An 18,498-nucleotide genomic window follows, 5' to 3' on the forward strand; every position below is an offset into this window, starting at 1 on the left:
CAAGGGAAAGTCTGTCAGTTTAGATACATAGTATCTACTTCCGAAAAGATCGTTTCCTCGGACGTCATCGCATACAGATAGAGTTGATTAATTAATAGCCTAGTCAAGACAAGTGTTTGTCAGTTGGCTTGCATAATTCGTGCAACAATATAGTTGCAAATAACGCGATTTGCAGTTATTAGCAAGCACGGGCGAGGTGTGGTGAGGAGCGGTGAGGGGCGTGGCGGGGGTCAGTGCGCTAGCGGCTAGCGATGCACCCTTGCTGCGCAGTAGCCCGCCGTCGCTCAACAAGTGCGCACATTATGGAATGGCCGTGGGACAAATGGCCACTAGCGCCTGAAGACACGTGTTCGAGTTCCTGTGAAGAGCATAAACAGCGACCGGCGCCAAAACCGCCCGATCCAGGCGGACCTGCGCACGCGCAGCCTTATCCAAATCAAAGTTTACCCTACCCGTTTTACTCACCGACCGCGATGGACCCTCCGCCACCCCCCGACAACTTTCCAACCCTTAAAGGGTGAGTATATTGATTAATTTGTTTTGGTTTTGTTGTTTTTTTGCGTTGGAAAACGTGACCTTGACTTTCAAAGTAATGAAATGCCAGTGACATACTTTTAAAGAGGATCACGGATAACTTGTTACTGGATTGGATTTCTTGTAATCTTACTTTATATAAGATACATCACGTTGTGATAAATATCGATTGGTGTATTTAAGAGTAAATTTAAATAAATTGTTGAAAGGCAAAATGAACATTGATGACAAATGAAGACATTTTTACGCCAAAAAAATGTTGAACAAAATTTTCTTTGTTTGCTATTAAGCTATCTTTATTATACCTTGTACTGTATTACTATAATTTTTTATGATTGTATTTATGTGTGCCAAATAACTGTGAATTGTTTATAAGAATCTTGACCTATCCAAGATAAACATGACGACACGGAAGTATGAAACAATCTCGCGCGTCAACATTCTAGATTCGGGGAATTTACAAATAAAAATTCATAAGCTTGTGAATGTGAAATAAAAATCTTATAAAAATGCCAAACCTTCCGTTCTTATTTAGGCATTGTATTGTTAGCTCATGCATGTCCCTACCGAGTGGCTCGTAACCTACACTTTGTTAGGGGTGATTGGGTCACATTCAACCAGGAAGGTCCAGTGCGTGTTGATGGGGGATGCATGTCGCATCAGGATGTTTTCATTCTACGATCATATTTAGGTGCTTAAAAAAGTGTTACTTGTATATCTCCCGCGTTGAAATTTTAAAAACTTTAATTAAGAGTGTATAGATATATCTCCAAAGATTTAGTTAAGCACTGATTACTTAAATAAGTGTTTTAACACTTTGAACACCGCTAATAAACGTTATGGGAGTCAACGTCGTCTGTAACACCATACATATTTCTATCATTGCACTTCTTTCGGTATAAGATTTGGCAAAATACTATTTATAAGAAAAGATCGGATTTAGTAAACCTACGCATCATTTTTTCATTACCATGATTTGACAAAAGTCTGTATTTGCGTTTCTAATAACGAAAATTGCATTAACTTTTTTTTGTCTGGGTGGGCCACTTCGACCGGACTTTCACTGAAGGGTAGCTGACATAGACGGGCATATTATAGGTTATTTTTTATCTTAATATCTCGTGGACGAAGTCGCGGACAACAGCTAGTCTAATATGTATTTAAAACTCTGTCAGTTTTTATGGACATTTTCTGTATCATCTAGCGATATTAATTAGTTCTTGCATCCAGGTATTATATATGAAACGATAATAATGACTCTGTCAATCCAATCCTTTGTAAAGGTTCACAAAGGATAGACAATAAAGGCAATCTTGTAGAAAGGTACCCGTACGATGTCATACTGCTTGCAGAATTAATAATTTATTCTTTGCTTACTAACGGTCAATTTAGATTTCATATTTATATTTATAAGCCAGACATCTCTGATCGCTTTTTGTTTATTTTTGCTGCTGAACCTGTGCTTTCTTTGAAAATCCCGATCTCTTTTTTAATACCCTAGTTGTATGTACATGGAAGGATTTAGCGAGTCTCGTATATTTTCGATCTACCCTAGTACAATAAAAAGTGTTAGGTCGTTATTTTTGCCTTTTAGATAATAACCTTTGTCTTACTTAAGTTAATAAACACGCTGTACATCGGATAAAAAGGTGTTCCGTTTTCCGTCGTATGAAAATACTTTTTTTTTGTTTTGAAAATGTCTTTATTAGCTTCAGAAAGGAGTTTTTTTTACCGAGCGCGCTGTCTCTTTATTATTGCCTCGATTGTTTGAGAATTTAATTAAAAAGCGCCGTGATATTTTTCAAAGATGCTTGGGAAAATACAAAGGTCATGACGTCCTACGTAGTATGGGTACTTGTACTATGATTAATTAATTTTAGGAACAATACGTGTGTAATTTTTTTTAAGTTTATTAAATGAGTATTTATTTATGTGACGCAACAATGGAAGCAGACGTTATAACATAACGTGGATCAATACGAACTTTTACCGAGAATGCAAGGCCGTCGAGTCGCGATATGAGAAATAAGAAAAAAAAAACAATTCTTAATACGAATTGTAGAGTTGTCACTGTTTACCTTGAAGAGGCATTTACAGATTCACCAGGCTTTAGGTGGACAAAAGATACGCTCAGTCTAAACCTTGTTTAAGATTAACTAAGTTAGGGGACTCTCTCAGGAGAGCCAGATCGGGCCGTTACTTCGTTACTATTACCGGATTGCGATTTCGCCGAGCTTTTAGATCGTTTCGGTGGACGCTTCATGGAATGACTAAGCACAAGAGCCCCCGACAGGGGACCTCGGCTTGGGTTGTCACTCAATGCGCGTTTAGCATTCCGTTTCAATAGTGCACGATTTGTTTATTATTCTCAGCAACCCTTTAAAAAAATAACGCAGGATTTTCCCAAGACTAGTTCAATTAATTTACGGATCTCCGGCTTCTAGCCTACAGGCTATTCACTTTGCCGTCGCGAATCTGAGTTAGTTTCCGTTTATTTTGATTACACTTATAAAACAAGCAAAGCGGATAAAGTTCCTAGACTAAACATAGAGTCTAGGAGCCATAATCTTCTTCTATTTTCTCTACAATTTATCCTCGCGTATACTTTTATGTAATTCTATTCTAAATGTAATATGAACTCCTAAGGACGAGCGCACATCTGTGACTTTTCCCTGATTCCTCTTTGTGCATCCCCGAGAAGACATTAATGGATTGGTCCAACTCTATTACTTTTAAAGCGTGTAAATACATATGACTAAATATCGGCCAGTTGTGCGATTGTCAATTGCTGATTCAATTGTAAACTTGCACAACTAAAAAGTAGTCTGCGCACCTCCATGTAAACTCATAGGAATCAAAGCGCGATTGAGCAATTGTGCGATAGTTTCAAGTATGGGCACGCTCTAAAAGTAATAGAGTTGGGCCAAAATAGTCAATCCGATTTTGTGTACAAATTTGTTTCAATGCAACCAAGATGACATTAAAATAAACTGCAACAGATGGAAACAATTGTATAGAAATTATTTAAATCAATGAAAAATAATTAGTTTACCTATAGCACATCAGATAATAATGTCACGTCACATAAAACAGTTTATTAACATTAACGATAGTAGCATGCATAAACAAGTGATAAGTTATTCGAATCGGATAGAAATTTTATCCAAAGTTAATAGCGGCTCGCGATTTCACACGAGAATGCACAAGTCAATTTTATGTTTCGGCGTATGTAAATTCGGGGAAGGGGTATACCCCTTCCTATCTCCCAGTTTGTGGGCCCACAGTCGTACCTCCGCCCGCAGTCTGTCAACATTGCACCCACCGGCAACCACACTACCATACAACTGTGAAAGCGAATCTAAACCAAAGCGAAGTTTGAAATGAACATTCCATAGTTATGATTAATTTAGAACAACCGCTTTGTAATCAGACTCAGCACACGAAATAGAATCTAGTATGGAGAAAACTGTGAATTGTCTCGTGGTGTGTTACTGGCATTATTTTTAATTTCGAGTATCGGATTTTAAAAATCGTACAACGAACGAGTAGACAAGTGAACGACGAAAAGAGTTTTATCGTGTTCCATTCACTTTGATGTGAACTTTCAAAGGGTATTTCTCTATTTCCACTCGACGAACGTCACCATTGTATTTCCACTTCAACATGTTCCGTCCGTTCATTGCGAAAAAATCCAATAATTAAATCAGCTTTCCACTGAATCGTTTGAAATAAATAATTGTTCGGATGTTTTTCCTCTATTTTTTTTCTATTACAATACATTTATTCGAATGAAATTTACATACACTACCGACACATGTTACATTATGAGTCTATTGTTTTTGAACATAATTCTCGTAGCGACGCATTCAAATTCCTGAATTTATGAAACGTATATCAATTTTCATTTATGATATTTTTTTCTGTAGATGATTTACGTACGAATTTCTCGATTACAAAATATTAATATAAAATAAGTATATTTTGTGATGAACTTATGTCATAAGTGAGATTGAAATTTTAATAAAACGCGCCTCATTCCCTGTTTTACTGAGGTTGACTTAGTCGTAGTAACCCTTAATTTAGGGCTGCCACGTGCCCTTTGACGCTGCGCGGTCGACGAGTAAATGAAGTGGGCTCTTTATTTGTTAATATTTATTTTATTAGTTTTCGTATAAAGAAGTTATTAATCATTTTCAACGCGAAAATGAAAATTACTACACATATTAATTTATGCACATTATTGGCATTATGTACGCAACTATTCACATACGCATACACGCCGGTACTGAAGATAAGAATGTACTAAGCATATACACAAATATAAACACGCTCGTTCTGTGATAATTGAAATTATAATTTCCATTGGAGTGGCACTCGCTTAACAGACAACTATCATTATAATACGAGTATAATATTAGCTGTACCAGAGCGGCTTTATCGACGTAAAATTATAATAACTTTATTTAATTTTTTACATTTGTCAAATTCTCAATTGTAAATTTTAAAATTCAAATGCCCAAATGATAACGAAGGTCTGCCATTTGATAACAATTACCGTTACCATAATAATTTGTACCGTTACCATAACACCTTGTAATTAATGGCCCATTTCCCACATGAAGGTTTTTTTCCAATTTATTTACCCCCTAACTTTAATAGTGATAAAATATAAAGCATAAATCGTGTTATAAGTACAGGGCTTTTTATTATTCAAAAACTTGCTGCGGTTGCTGACATCATACGCCACAAAGTGGTGTTTGTTTACTCTTTATTATATTTGTATAGACGAGCTGTCGCCCGCGAACTTCAATAGCGCATTTTTTTAAAGTCATCTGTCACATTCCTGTGACAGCAATATTTAAGACAAAGTCCCAACAAAACTGACCACCCTCTACGCCATTTTGACAACGCGGAATTTAAAAAAAAGTAGCCTATCCATGTCAGCTATCCTCCAGTGAAAGTCTTATCGAAACCGGCCCAGCCGTTTCGAAGATAACCCGGAACAAACGCGGCTTGTGGACAGACAGACATACTGTTAGGAATAAAATTAGTACCGTGCTATAGAATTGGCGCAACTCTAGATTATCGGCATAAACGGCACGTCCCTAGCTGACAGCTGTCAATGTCACTAGAAATATGGATAGATTGGCGCGTAACTTGAGTCTTGACGAGAAGTATTGCTCTGAGTTAAAAGCAACAGTATCAATTAAATAAGTTGTCTAATAATACAGACAAAAAAAGTTTAATGCGGTTTTCGTCATCAGCAGCAAACAAATATGAAATTTTTCTTTTGATATTACAGGGTTAAGTATAATCGATTTCGTAAAATCGACACTCTATTACAGAAAATTCGGTATAAATATTTTCGGGAGCATATCAAGTAAATGTCAGTTTGATCTTACCATGATTGCAGATTTAATTGGTTGTGGTGCCGTCTCGATGAGTAAAAGCCAATTGATGTCGTGTTGGTACGATATTTATGATTGGGAAGCCATCATTCACTTAATGGATATCGCACACTAATTGATATTTCGTTGTGTTTCCTGATAGATATTGCTTGAAAAAATAATATCACTATCATATCATTTTAAGGTATAAAAAGTTTAGAATATTGCTAATTGATTTACAATAAGCCTTTTTTACTTCCTAAAAATCTGCTTAAAAACATGCTACTCTCAATTCCTATTAAAATGGTTATTATGAAGTGTTTTCTTCAAACCTACTAGTGGAAACTTGCAGATACAATCATAATGATATTTACTGTCACACGTCAATCTGATGTTTGTGCCGCGGTAAATAAAACTGCAACGAAGACAAGTTTATAGCAAGGTTAACGCATAGGCGTCGATTTCAATTTCTAAGGGTGAGTTGCATCAAATCGCTGGTTATCGTAAAAGTTATAATAGGGTTACAAGTGCAAAAACATATTCTCACAGAGGTTTTATGTGTTTTTCGTTTTTACAATGGAAACATTTAAACCTGAATGTCACTAAAGTGTCAAGTTGGTGTCAAGAATGACATTTACGTAAATTAAAATGTTTGGAAATTCATGTTTCGCCGATTATATTTATGTATCATACGCATGGTATTTTATAGTGAAATAAACTTTTTGCCCACGAAGATGGAGAAAATGGCAAACTCTTGTGAAAATAAAATAGTTTGGGCCATTATTGAAACTGTATTTACTTTACTACTCAAATATGTAGCAAAAATGAAGCAATAAAATTATACAAATATAAATGCATCTTATTTATTTTCCATATTATAAATTGTCCTGTCAATGCATATTATAAATTGACCTTTTATGGAGGACATTTTTTTAAATAAGAGAAAAGGGACAAGCGCTGTTGCTCTGGCCTTAGACACTCGAAATTTGTCCAAACTGAATGTTTGGCCAAATTTCGAGTTCCATCTTGGAAATCCATTATTTCCGAGCACGCAAGACTTTATTCTTCTGGATTACGTATAGGTTAATAGTAGAGATTTTCTTTTTCCATTACTTTTTCCATTATTTGTGCTTTTGAAGATAAGAGCTTGTGACAGTTGACACTACCGAACTGACACTAACCGTAACGCTAACTATAACCGCCCAAAATCGGGCGGTTATGATTAGTGTCAAATATGACGTCATTTTGACCAGCGCAAAACTGGTGTAGCGAATATCATGAACATCCGAAGACGTAACCATCGGGAATGTGCTGGTTAAGGTTTATAGTTAGTTAATGTAACTCATCCTAAGTAAATTTTAAGGTTATTCCAAATATTACTGTTACAAATAATTTTAACTTTAACGGTAACCGGCGATATGGTGCAACTCACCCTAAATCAATCAATTTAATAAACCATTGATCTCTAGTAATGTTTACAAAATTTAGGTCGCTAAATCATTTATTTATTAAGCTAATTCTTATTTAATGTGACCATTGTATTAAAAAATATAAGTCATTGAATCAATCGTTAGGTCAATGCATGAAGTTTGGATTTTTAAATGAAATGAAATGAAAATGTATTTATTGCCACAAAATAGAAATTAGATAAAAAGACTTATTCTAAAGGTGACATATTCGTGGCAAAAGGTAGCCAGCTCAGCGTATGCAGGACGGACTAAGCCGTTCCTGCGCTGATTTTCAGCTGGCTCCTTCGCACTCAAGTAACATACATCTTAATCACTAGGGTAACCGGCCGTACTAATTACATATCTATACAGAAATAAAAAGAAATATTAAAATAAAAAAACACACAGTTTTTAGTTTAGTTTTTAGTTCTTTCAGTCTTTAAAATTAGGCAATCTCGTTCGTAACATCGTCTCTTAAAAATAAGGTCAATAAGATAGGTAACACAAAGACGGTGTCGCGTCGTGCGCTATGTCGTTATCTAAGATTATAAACAGAAAAGATGTATATTTTAGTTACGTACTAAAAAGTCAAAAAATAGATGCTCGATACTACTCAAACTAATATATCGAGTTGTTAAAATCAGATTTTCGATTAAAATTGACCCTTGACAGCGCACGAAAATTAACGAACACTCCAGTGTCGTCATATCAGGGCCGAAACTTTCTGCAGTTTTGCCGATATTGAAACTAAGGCCGAAACTTTACCGAAACCGAAAGTTTGGTCGGTACCTAAAGATAATCTATGCTTTAATTTATGTTACTTATATACATAATGTGCTATAATAAAATTTTAATTAAAACATTTTCAGATACTTATGTGCATCTACTTCTGTGTACGATATATTATTGAGCTAGCGCGCATCTATCCTTCGACTGCGTCTTCACTTACCTTAGGTGGCATCGTGGTCAAGCGCTGGTTTATTTATGTTAAAAAAAATGTATCTATTTGTAAACTGTAAATCTCAAAAAAAAAAAACATGGCATCTGAAATTGTCTAAGCAATAAATATTAAGCTGATAAAGATTTATTTCCCTGTTTTTATGTTTGTTTTGCAATTCCATACGGAGAATCGCAATTTAGTTAATGAAGCGTTCTATTGAAGAATGTCGATGTACACTCCTTATATCGTGAATATAATCCTAATTAGGTACGTTGCCCCCTGTCCTGGCCAGTACTTTATAGTTGCTATGTCAACCGCTCGTGGAACGGAAACTTTACTTCCTGTTTTTCTCTAATTTCCTATCGAGGTCGACGTCAAGAAGACAACCAATTAGACTTACATGTTATTTCCTTAAGAAATTAGGGGTGTAACAAAGTGTTCTGATTTTGCTACCTTGTTGTGAATTTTGTACTTAAGTAATCTATCATCCAAAAAACTAAATAATTACAATTTATTACTAGTTTTTGCTGTATGCTCGGAATTTTTTTTTAAAAAGTAGCCTATGTGTTATTCCAGAATATCTTCTACATCTATGCCAAATTTTACTGTAATCCTTTCAGCAGTTTAGGCTATAAAATAACAAACCTTCTATCTAAACATTTACATTTATAATAATAGATAGTAAAAGGAGTTATCGTTAATCTGGATAGTATTGCGTTGTTTCATTTTGAGGTCGCCTACTGTTAACGAACGTGTCCATTAACCAACTCCCTGTCTATTCTATTTGCCAAAGAATAAACAACAACGCAAATGTAAATAGAAGATTAAGTTTATTTTTCTATGGAAATCCATTCGTCCAACAGGTCGTAATATTATGAACAAATGACGATACTTGTATTTCATCGAGATCTCTTAAGCTGTTTTGTACTAACAGTAATCCTTTCCATCCATACAAAGTTGCGAATGTATATTGTGTGAAATATCTGTACGAGATATAGTTAACATTTGTTTATAATGACGACATCGAGATGCCCCCCCTCAGAATGGAACAGAAAGTTTTGTATTAATTGCATTTTCAGTTTAATGATCTAATCGAAACTACGAGTTTCCACTGCCAAAAAACCTTTAAAAAAACATATTGTGAGTTCTGTCAAAACGAAAAAAACCATAGCAACATTTTTTGTACCGATGAAATTTTGTACGATCAATGCCTAAATGTACTGATGTAACGCCCAACATTGTACTACGTTTTTAAAATATGCTAATTTAAATCGGATGTTATGAGCTTTGTAGTTGCGGTCATAATCGCTTAATAAACATTGATTACGTTGTTTATTAACGTAAGCCTAAATTAGAACAAGGATTGCTTTCAAAAGTGAGCTCTAGTAACGGAAATATAGAGACTTAATGTTTGATAACAAATCTCAAATTTCAAATTACAATGTACAGCTTTAAATAGACGTGCTACAGTTATGCTGGTTACAGTGTGGCAGAACAGTATACCTGTTGTTGTACTGGTCTACTTATTATTACTTCACTATGCCAACCTCGTGAAAACATCATCACCAGTTCACTATACGTCCCCACCGAGGGGTTCGGAACCTTTTTTTTTCTCGCTAGGAAAATGCCTTTACGCATCCCCCCCCCGTTGCCAGGGGGGAATGTGGGTTTCGCCGGCCAAGAAGAAGACCGTGGCCGGAATACTCACTAAAAACCCAGCGGTGCTCCTCCTGTCCGCCGATGGCTGGGTCACGGAAATACTCGCGCAATCTTCCGCGACCCAGCCAGCAAGGGGCTCGGAACCTACCCTAAGTTAGGGTGACTAGGCCGTATTCAACCACGCTGACCAAGTGCGGGTTGGTTGACTTCACACGTATCTTTGAATTTCTTCGCTAATATGAGCAGATTGCATCACGATGTTTTCCTTCATCGTAATAATGTCGGGTAAATTATGTACATATGAAAATTCCAAAAATCGAATGACATTGGTACATTGGTGGATTCGAACCCAAGACATGTAGATTACAAGTCAAGTGTCACCACTGAGCCACCGACGCTCTCGTGAAAACATAGACGGAGACATATTTAATTGTTTATGCATCAAAAAACTTCCAAAAAGTTATTTGTGCGAGTGTCGTAATAAGATTAAATTTCGCGCTGAATGTTTACTTTAACAGAAGAATTAGTTTCTACATCTGATCTTAGTTTACCTACAAAGTTACACCGGGCGGAGACTGCGAATTAATCCGATACTCACTTACCCTTAGGAATAACTCCCGACGGGTTCAGTTAGTGCCGACACCAGATTAAATTAATTACAAGTGTTTATTTATCTTTGAAATCTCACGAAAGTTTATACAATTTGACAAACTTTTTTAGATGTCTACCAAATGATGAATGTGCTTAAGTATTTTTATTATTTTAATTGTCATGTTGAAATAAACTGAAGTGCCTATTTCACTAGGCGGCTAGCCTTACAGGATAGTCGCTAAGGAGAATTAGATAAAGTAATTTTGGAAATAAAATTTTCCGAAGCAGTGATAAAAAAATTGTCTTCGGGAAAAATTCTCGAGAATGGAATTCTAAGTAATAAGAAATCTAATAAAGCCCTATCCTTTGAAAGCTGATCTTCTGAATTAATTGTTGAATTGCAAAGTTTCAAATAGGTGTGACATATGCAACCATTATCATCGGTTTGTATTGTTAGTAAAATTATATTCATTTCCATTATGTTGAATACAATAGAATCTCTGCTATATCGGGCGAGACGTCTAGGTTACCTGTCTCGAGGCCGCAAAAAGTCTCAAAATATTCCTCAGAAATAATCAATATGTACTAAATCTTTTTGAGATAAATTCGTTAACAATGAATGTTAACCCAGACATTAAACTGTAAGTTAGGGTCGAGGTTTCATCGCAAAAATTATCAAAGATTATTCTATTTTCTATTGTTCGATTGAAAGAACTAGTTCGGGTATCTGAAGGCACAAAGTATTTTTTGTAAGTCGAATTTGAATGACAAAGGATATTTTTAAAGTATGACGTCTATCCAAGCCACTATATTAACAGGGATTGAAAATATGAAGTTTGAATATCTTAAATAGATAATTTGATGGGTTAGATTAAGAATATATTGAAGTATTAATTTAGGTACAGTAATAAAAGTTAAACATTTACCTACACATTCTCCTCTTGGTTTTGTCCGCAACTTCGTTCAAGCAAAATTAAAAAATAGCTTATGTGTTCTTCCAAAATATGTTAATACTGTGTCAAATTTTATTGAATAGCCTTTTTTAAAATACATATTAACAAACATCCATCCAAACTTTTGCATTTACAATTCAATTCTAATTTAAAAAAACAACAGTAAAACGTCTAAGGGAATTTGTCAAACAAACAGTGGTTAGTTCTGCAGACAGGAACCTCCTAACTTTGTGTGCGGTTTCTAAAATTTTTGTAATAGTGCTAAGTTTGTATAATCGTGCTTAATCCAACTGTATAGCGATATCTTCTCAAGATGTAATGATGATCGACGAGACGATGGTTACATAAGCCTGAAAGTGTTAAGAATGAATGTGGATGGCTGGAAGACCGAAGAAAGTATGGATGGATTGTATGAAAGAGGATATGCTTGAGAAAGGAGTGGATTTAGTTTGATAAAGATGTATGGAAGAACAGCACATACTGTGCCGACCCTCCATAAGGATAAGCGCAAGTTGATGATGATGTTATTATGATAGCATAATTACATTATAGTTTATTCAAATAAGAGTAGAAAATGACTGAAAAAGAGGAAATCAAGTGTGTATGATTTTTCAAAGCTACTTGGCGATCGAGCGTAATATATTTAATGGCGGTGTGAGCTATATTTACTCTTGGCATTGGCGAGGTGAGATCTCTACATAATCTTTGACGTTGTGTGCATCGGCTACTTTATTGCCAAAATGCGAAAAATGTAATTAAATTACAACATGTACTTATAATTTTTTTGTGCCAAAACATGAGTATGTCCGAATATATCTTTTTCTACATCATAGTTTTGTTAACTGTGTAATTAAATGTAGAATGTTTGTCTTATTAGATTAAATGACTTTATTATTTTTATTTAACTATAACATAAATTTTTACCAATATTTACTACAAGATAAAATTGTTTTCCGTTGCTCTGTACTCGAATTTCGTAATATTTTTTTTTGCTCGGTGGTGTGGAATAGAAATATATTAGTGATAACAGAAAATTGTGTGAGGTAATTAAATCGTAGATTCCAATAACATAGTACAACTATAACAATAATTATAGCAAACTAGGCTTTAGGTAAACGAAAATTTTAAAACGCATTAATAAAAGCGTATTAAAATTCTGCTTTCAAGTTTAAAATAGTACTACGTAATCAAACTTTGCAGAAAATTCCATTGTCAACAAGTCCAAACTATAGGCGTAGTTAATATTACATTGAAATCGTCGACACTCATATTTCATTACCGGATACTGAATCGGCATATCTTTCACGATACTTCTAGACGTACTTTGTCTTCAAGCAGGGTATAATTAATTGTTACTTCGTGATAAGCTTGTTTACATGATTCAGTACAAGAGAGGTACAAAAATACTTGCACCTATAAATCTTATTGGAATGTCAGACTTGTTTACTGTTAAAACTTGCAAAGCGACATGACTGATAAGAAAAAAACGCGTACACTCTCATATCTATATGGACGCGGACTGTGCTACCGACTTTGCTATTTAAACTTTATGTTCGCAATTTCGACGAGTTTTGCAGAACAATTTTAAATAACGGCGGGAGGTAAAGGGCTTCCGGGGGCTACGTCACAGAGCTCCTTTGTTTGTACAATTCGGAAGTCTAGGTTAATTAACCGCGTATAAAGTTTCAATATCTTAGTATTGAATTATAATACCGATAAGTACTTACTTGATAAAATTTCGATTTTTAATAGTAAATCTGGTATAAAGAATTAACGGTACAAAAGAATATGCAGAGCTATTTATTTTATCTGTAATATTAACGACTTGTTATAACGTAAAATTATTATTAAGAAAATAATCGACGTTATGATTTTTAATTTGAACTTATTGTAAAGTTTTCTAATAAGCTAGGGCGGATTACGGAATTAATCTAGGAATCTACCACAATCCGGACCATGCAGTCGACGCTTCACTTCATTATGCCTCACAAGTTGCTGCCGCTGACAGTCAGGGTAATATGATATGCTCGTTAATTATTAATTAACGGAAGGACGGTATAATATCTCCAATTACCGAAAGCAGGTAACATGGACAGTTGATAATCGAGTAGTCTACGGCGTTCTCATATTATAATGATGTATTATTTCACCGGATATGACGAAGTGACAAAATAATTGGTTTCCTGGATGTCCCAGTATAGTAAACATCCGCCGGATATGTATTCCTTTTATTTAAATATCGTACAAACAACGGGCTCAATATTGCTAATTGCATTATTTATTACAATAACAAACGAAAGTAAACAAGATAAATTGTCTCCCCTTTTGCCTCCTTACTGCCGTAAACAGTATTTGACGTACATTTACCGCCATAAAGTACTTGGTATAGAAAGTAAATTGTTACAAAAGTGGACTCAATCGCCGAACGTCACATTGTTACCGTGAAATTTACCATATAACGAGTGACGCAAGTCGCTTCCATACAACAGTAGTTACATAGGTATCGATGACGCGGCTACTGAGCTTTAAAATTGGTGACTTTTTGTGAGTGACGTTTTGTGTTAAGCGTTGGAGTTCAAAGAGTGTTTGGTCCGGTATATATACCGGTATGCCCTCACAAAGCATCAGTACCAACAGTCGGGTACATTAAAAAAGTAAATTGGAACTGCCAAAATTTCAACCGCAGGCTGCAGTAGCGAAAAAACAAATTAACGGTTTGATTTTCCAGTTAGCGGACTTTTTGAAGCTGTTCGATTTCACGTAACTCAATTAAAATTTTTAACACATCTACACTTGACCCAGGTTAACTTTGGCTTCACGAAATGTTTGTAATTTAAAGTGGTCGCATGTTCTATTCGATAGAAACCTAATTCAAAAATACCCAATGATGTCACGTCCCGGTTTTAATTACATTTTCAACCTTACTATAAAATGCTATTCCTGAAAACCTCTTTTTACACAATTTATTTAACAATTTAAACAGTTATTTTAATAGTTGTTATAGAGAGTACATATCCCGGTACTCTTTATAACAACTATTTTATATTACATTTATTTCGTTACATTATTTAATAACACGTTAAGCATAGCTATATGGTTTAAAACTAATGCATACATTTAAGAAACATAGTCAGAAAACTACCTAAACTTGCTATTTGTATTATCACTTAGAGATTTGTGTATTAACCGTTAATTAATAATTAATAACATTAATATGCAATATATTTTAAGTCAATATATCGATAAATGCCATATTTATTATCGATCTCGATTATCTTCCTTATTTATGATAGTGTATTTTTCATTTATTTGCTTTAAAATTGCCAATTCCAATAGAAAAAAGCCTACCTATCCATCTACTTTCATATCCACTCTTATTCCACGAAGTACACTTAAATAACCTAGGTGTTTATTCCTTAGTCAGGTTATTATTGTAACGTGACTTTCAAACCTGGCAATGAAAAAAAAATGCTTGGGCGTACAGTACAAAGTGCAGTAAAGTTACGTAAAAAGGCTTTTATATACGAAATCAGCTTTCCACAACAAAAGAATCGTATTTCAAAGTGAAGTAAACAAGTGCTAATTGCTTCATTCATTAACTTTAAGGTGCTTTGACAGCATTATTATAACCTTGTACATTAAGGTTTTATTGATATTTAATAAGTAAACATATTATACTACACAAGTTCGCAAAATATATGTACTTATATACTTACTAGGGCTGTCATCTCTTGGGATATGGCGTCAATTATTTGTGTTGTATGTTGCATGAATACGCAGACTAGGCTAGGTGCTTATCATCTATGGAGATGGTGTCCTTTTTTATTGCCAGTATTCGAGTCTATGTTTCTTAAAGGTTGGCAGCCCTATGTATACACTGTTACCACCTTTAGAACCAAACAGGTTGCCTAATCTATACTTATATTTTCGGCCCTCCGGGCACCTTTTAATTGGAATACTCAATGCCTATTGAGTCACAGCCCAAGCCGAGGTCCCCTTGCGGGTCCCTTGTGTCTAGTCACTCCATGGAGCGTCCACCGAAGCGATCTAAGAGCTCGGTGGCCTCCCAATCCGGTAATAATAACGAAGTAACGGCCCGAGCCGAGGCTCCTGAGGGAGAACTTGAGCTCAGTTACTCATAAACGAGGTTTAGGCTGAGCGCCATCTGCGTTCGGCCACTTCAAGCCCGGTGGAGCTGTAAATGCCTCTTCAAGGCAAACAGTGACAAATCAGTCACAAAAAACTTATATTATAAAGAAGGATTTGTATTATTGTATATATTGAATTAACTCAAAAACTACTCGGTCGCTTTAAAAAAAAATCTTTCACCGTTAGAAAGGCAAATTATCTGAGAGTACAATGGGCGTTATTTATTTTCACGCAAACGAAATCGCGAACAACAGTTAGTCTTACAGTAAACATTGATGAAAGAGATATTATTATGTGAACAACGCATCGATATTGTTATTTTGATTTTAGGGAAACGCCAAGGGAGTTAAGAAACAAAGCTGAGAAGCAGCGACGTGACAAATTAACCAAATCCATAAATGAACTAAGCAAAATCGTGCCACCTGTGCTTGCTATGAACCGCAAGGTTGACAAGACAAGCGTCCTCAGACTTACAGCACACTACTTGAGATCACATCAGTATGGTGAGTAACTATTATGATTCTGTTAAATTTGTTCTGTTTTAATTTTATAAAACGAGAATTACATTCTAGGGAGTCATTCGAATTGAATGACTAAACTGTTTTAGATTAGAACTCGTTCAGATTGTAGGAAGAAATGTGTAACCGATATTGGTAGTATGTGCCCACGACAAATATTACCAACACATATTTAATAGTGAAATAAAATTCGCTTGACTTTTACAATAGGTAAATTAAAGCCCCTTACAACTTCCATCGAATGTAGTTTGAGAGAAGGTAATAGCATTGCTAATTTGTTTTGATTAACTTTAACAATAATATCGGCTTCAAAACAAGTGAATGTTCAAATTATAAGAAACAAGGTCTCGAAGAAAACTAAAAGTTTTGGGTTCGTTTACAAGTAGAGAAGTCGAATAAACGCAATAACTTTTTTTTTTAAACAAAGGGGATCGTTAACCTTTGAGTTTAGCAAGTTCTAGTTTTCTTTAAATTTTTATGGCTTTCAAAGGAAAAAGTTAAGAAAAGGTTTTAAATTGCGGGAAAAGGAAAGAACGTTTAGATATACATTATTAAGTAGTACGATGCCTTGACCATTAGCAATTGATGAGGGCTAGTATTTTTAGCCATCGATTTTCTGTTGTATTTGCAATTGCATTGAACTTAGTACCGCATGAGTGCTATCTAAACATGCGTCTAAAATGTTTGTACATAAGGCTGAAATTTGAAAATCTAAATTATTATCTAATTTATTAGCTACCTTTTGTTTCTGCGAAGTTAATAATGAGTAGGCTGAGGTCTATCAAATATGTAGAACAGTATAGAAGTATTCTTAAAGACGAACTGTCGCCCGCAAACTTCGTTAGCGCAAATTTTAACCACCTACCATATTACGCTATTTTAACAGCGCGAAATAAAAAAAAAAAACGAAGTCGCGAAATAAAAATCTATATGCCCGTCTATGTCAGTTATCCTTCAGTGAAAGTCCGGTTGAAACCGGCCCAGCCGTTTCGGAGATTATCCCGAACAAACGCGGCTTGCTGACAGACGGACAGACAAAAATTTTTAAATGCGATTTTCGTTATCAGAAACGCTAATACAAAATTTTCCCGAAATATGGAACTTTTGATATTACAATTAGACACTCTAATTTTATTACATGAATGCAGAAGACATAGATATAGAAACATATAAGTGTTATATCTGCAACGTACAGAGAACTGCGTACTACGTATCGTAGATATGTAGATATTATAATGTAATTGTTTCCGTTGTTAGTGAGAAACGTAGTAAAAATATTGAGTCAGTTTTTGTGACGCAGTATGTACCCGATCCAGTTAAACTACGCTTTGGTTTGTGAATAATTTTCTAGTTTCGCCACATTCCATTTAATAATTGTTATAGCTTGGAATGTGAACTCCACCTTTACTAGTCACCTGGTTATCCGTGTAAATGTGGAAGCATCGCATGCATTATTGCAGTATGTGAAGTATTGTACGTATTTTGTTAAGTGGTGGCATAAACTATGTAGTTGTGTTGCATCCATTGAGATATTTAAAACGTCAATGGAGACTTCTTGTCACCTTTTGTTGTTGTCCTTCTGATCTTAATTAATTATAGTATATTACGAATATTTAAGTAATGTTTACAAATTATAGACGTCGGTAGAGATTAATTTTATGCTAGAAATTCCAATATTTTATTTATATTTTTGTATTAATATCCCAAATGGTTCGTGGACGATTTGTAAATAGTTTGCACAACACAAAGTGAAGTGTATAGTTACAATGAAATTTGACCAACTAACAACAGGGCTCCTAATACAGTAGACAAATTTTACAGATATGAAAAAAATGCCAGAAATTATTCGTAAAAATTGTATTAGATTTGTGCAGCGTCTATCAGGCGTAAAGTATAAGTCCATATAATCATAGCTTTTAATCTCGTAAATCTAACTTCAATAATTAAATTTCTTTCATTATGTTATATCGGAATTTTATAAGTGGTATCCTTAATTTCACTGCTGTGAAAAGTCTCATTATTTGTAATAGGATTTTTTTTTAAGAGTAAGGGTGAGATGGTTTGCGTCTAATCGTCAATTGTTCTGAAGTTGGTAATGCAATTCATTTCAGGTTCGGCTAAATGAAGTGTAATTAATGATTACGTGAATTTCCATTGCCGAAATATTTGTACAAAACCATATACTCGTCTTTTTCATTTTCTATTTAAAAACTGAGACAACATTATATTTTCGTATAAGTATTGCGGCAATGCACACTCACGGTATACGTAAGTAGTTGCAACGCATCTCGAATATTATGCGTGACTCACTTGTTGAAT

General features: G+C 34.8%; 1 protein-coding gene across 2 annotated transcripts in view; it reads left to right on the top strand.

Moving 5' to 3' along the window:
• Nucleotides 1-284: 284 nt before the first annotated feature.
• Nucleotides 285-18,498, top strand: part of LOC106104497 (hypoxia-inducible factor 1-alpha-like) — a 51,198-nt gene continuing 32,984 nt past the window's right edge. For both annotated transcript variants that reach the window (XM_013284570.1, XM_013284571.1), the window contains exons 1-2: nt 285-517; nt 15,992-16,164. In XM_013284570.1, the coding sequence (XP_013140024.1) occupies nt 303-517; nt 15,992-16,164 (388 nt within the window). In that variant the 5' untranslated portion in view covers nt 285-302. The remainder of the gene's footprint in view (nt 518-15,991; nt 16,165-18,498) is intronic.

This window comes from Papilio polytes, unplaced genomic scaffold, assembly GCF_000836215.1.
Source record: "Papilio polytes unplaced genomic scaffold, Ppol_1.0 DF823621.1, whole genome shotgun sequence".
In the NCBI taxonomy this organism is placed as follows: Eukaryota; Metazoa; Arthropoda; class Insecta; order Lepidoptera; family Papilionidae; genus Papilio; species Papilio polytes.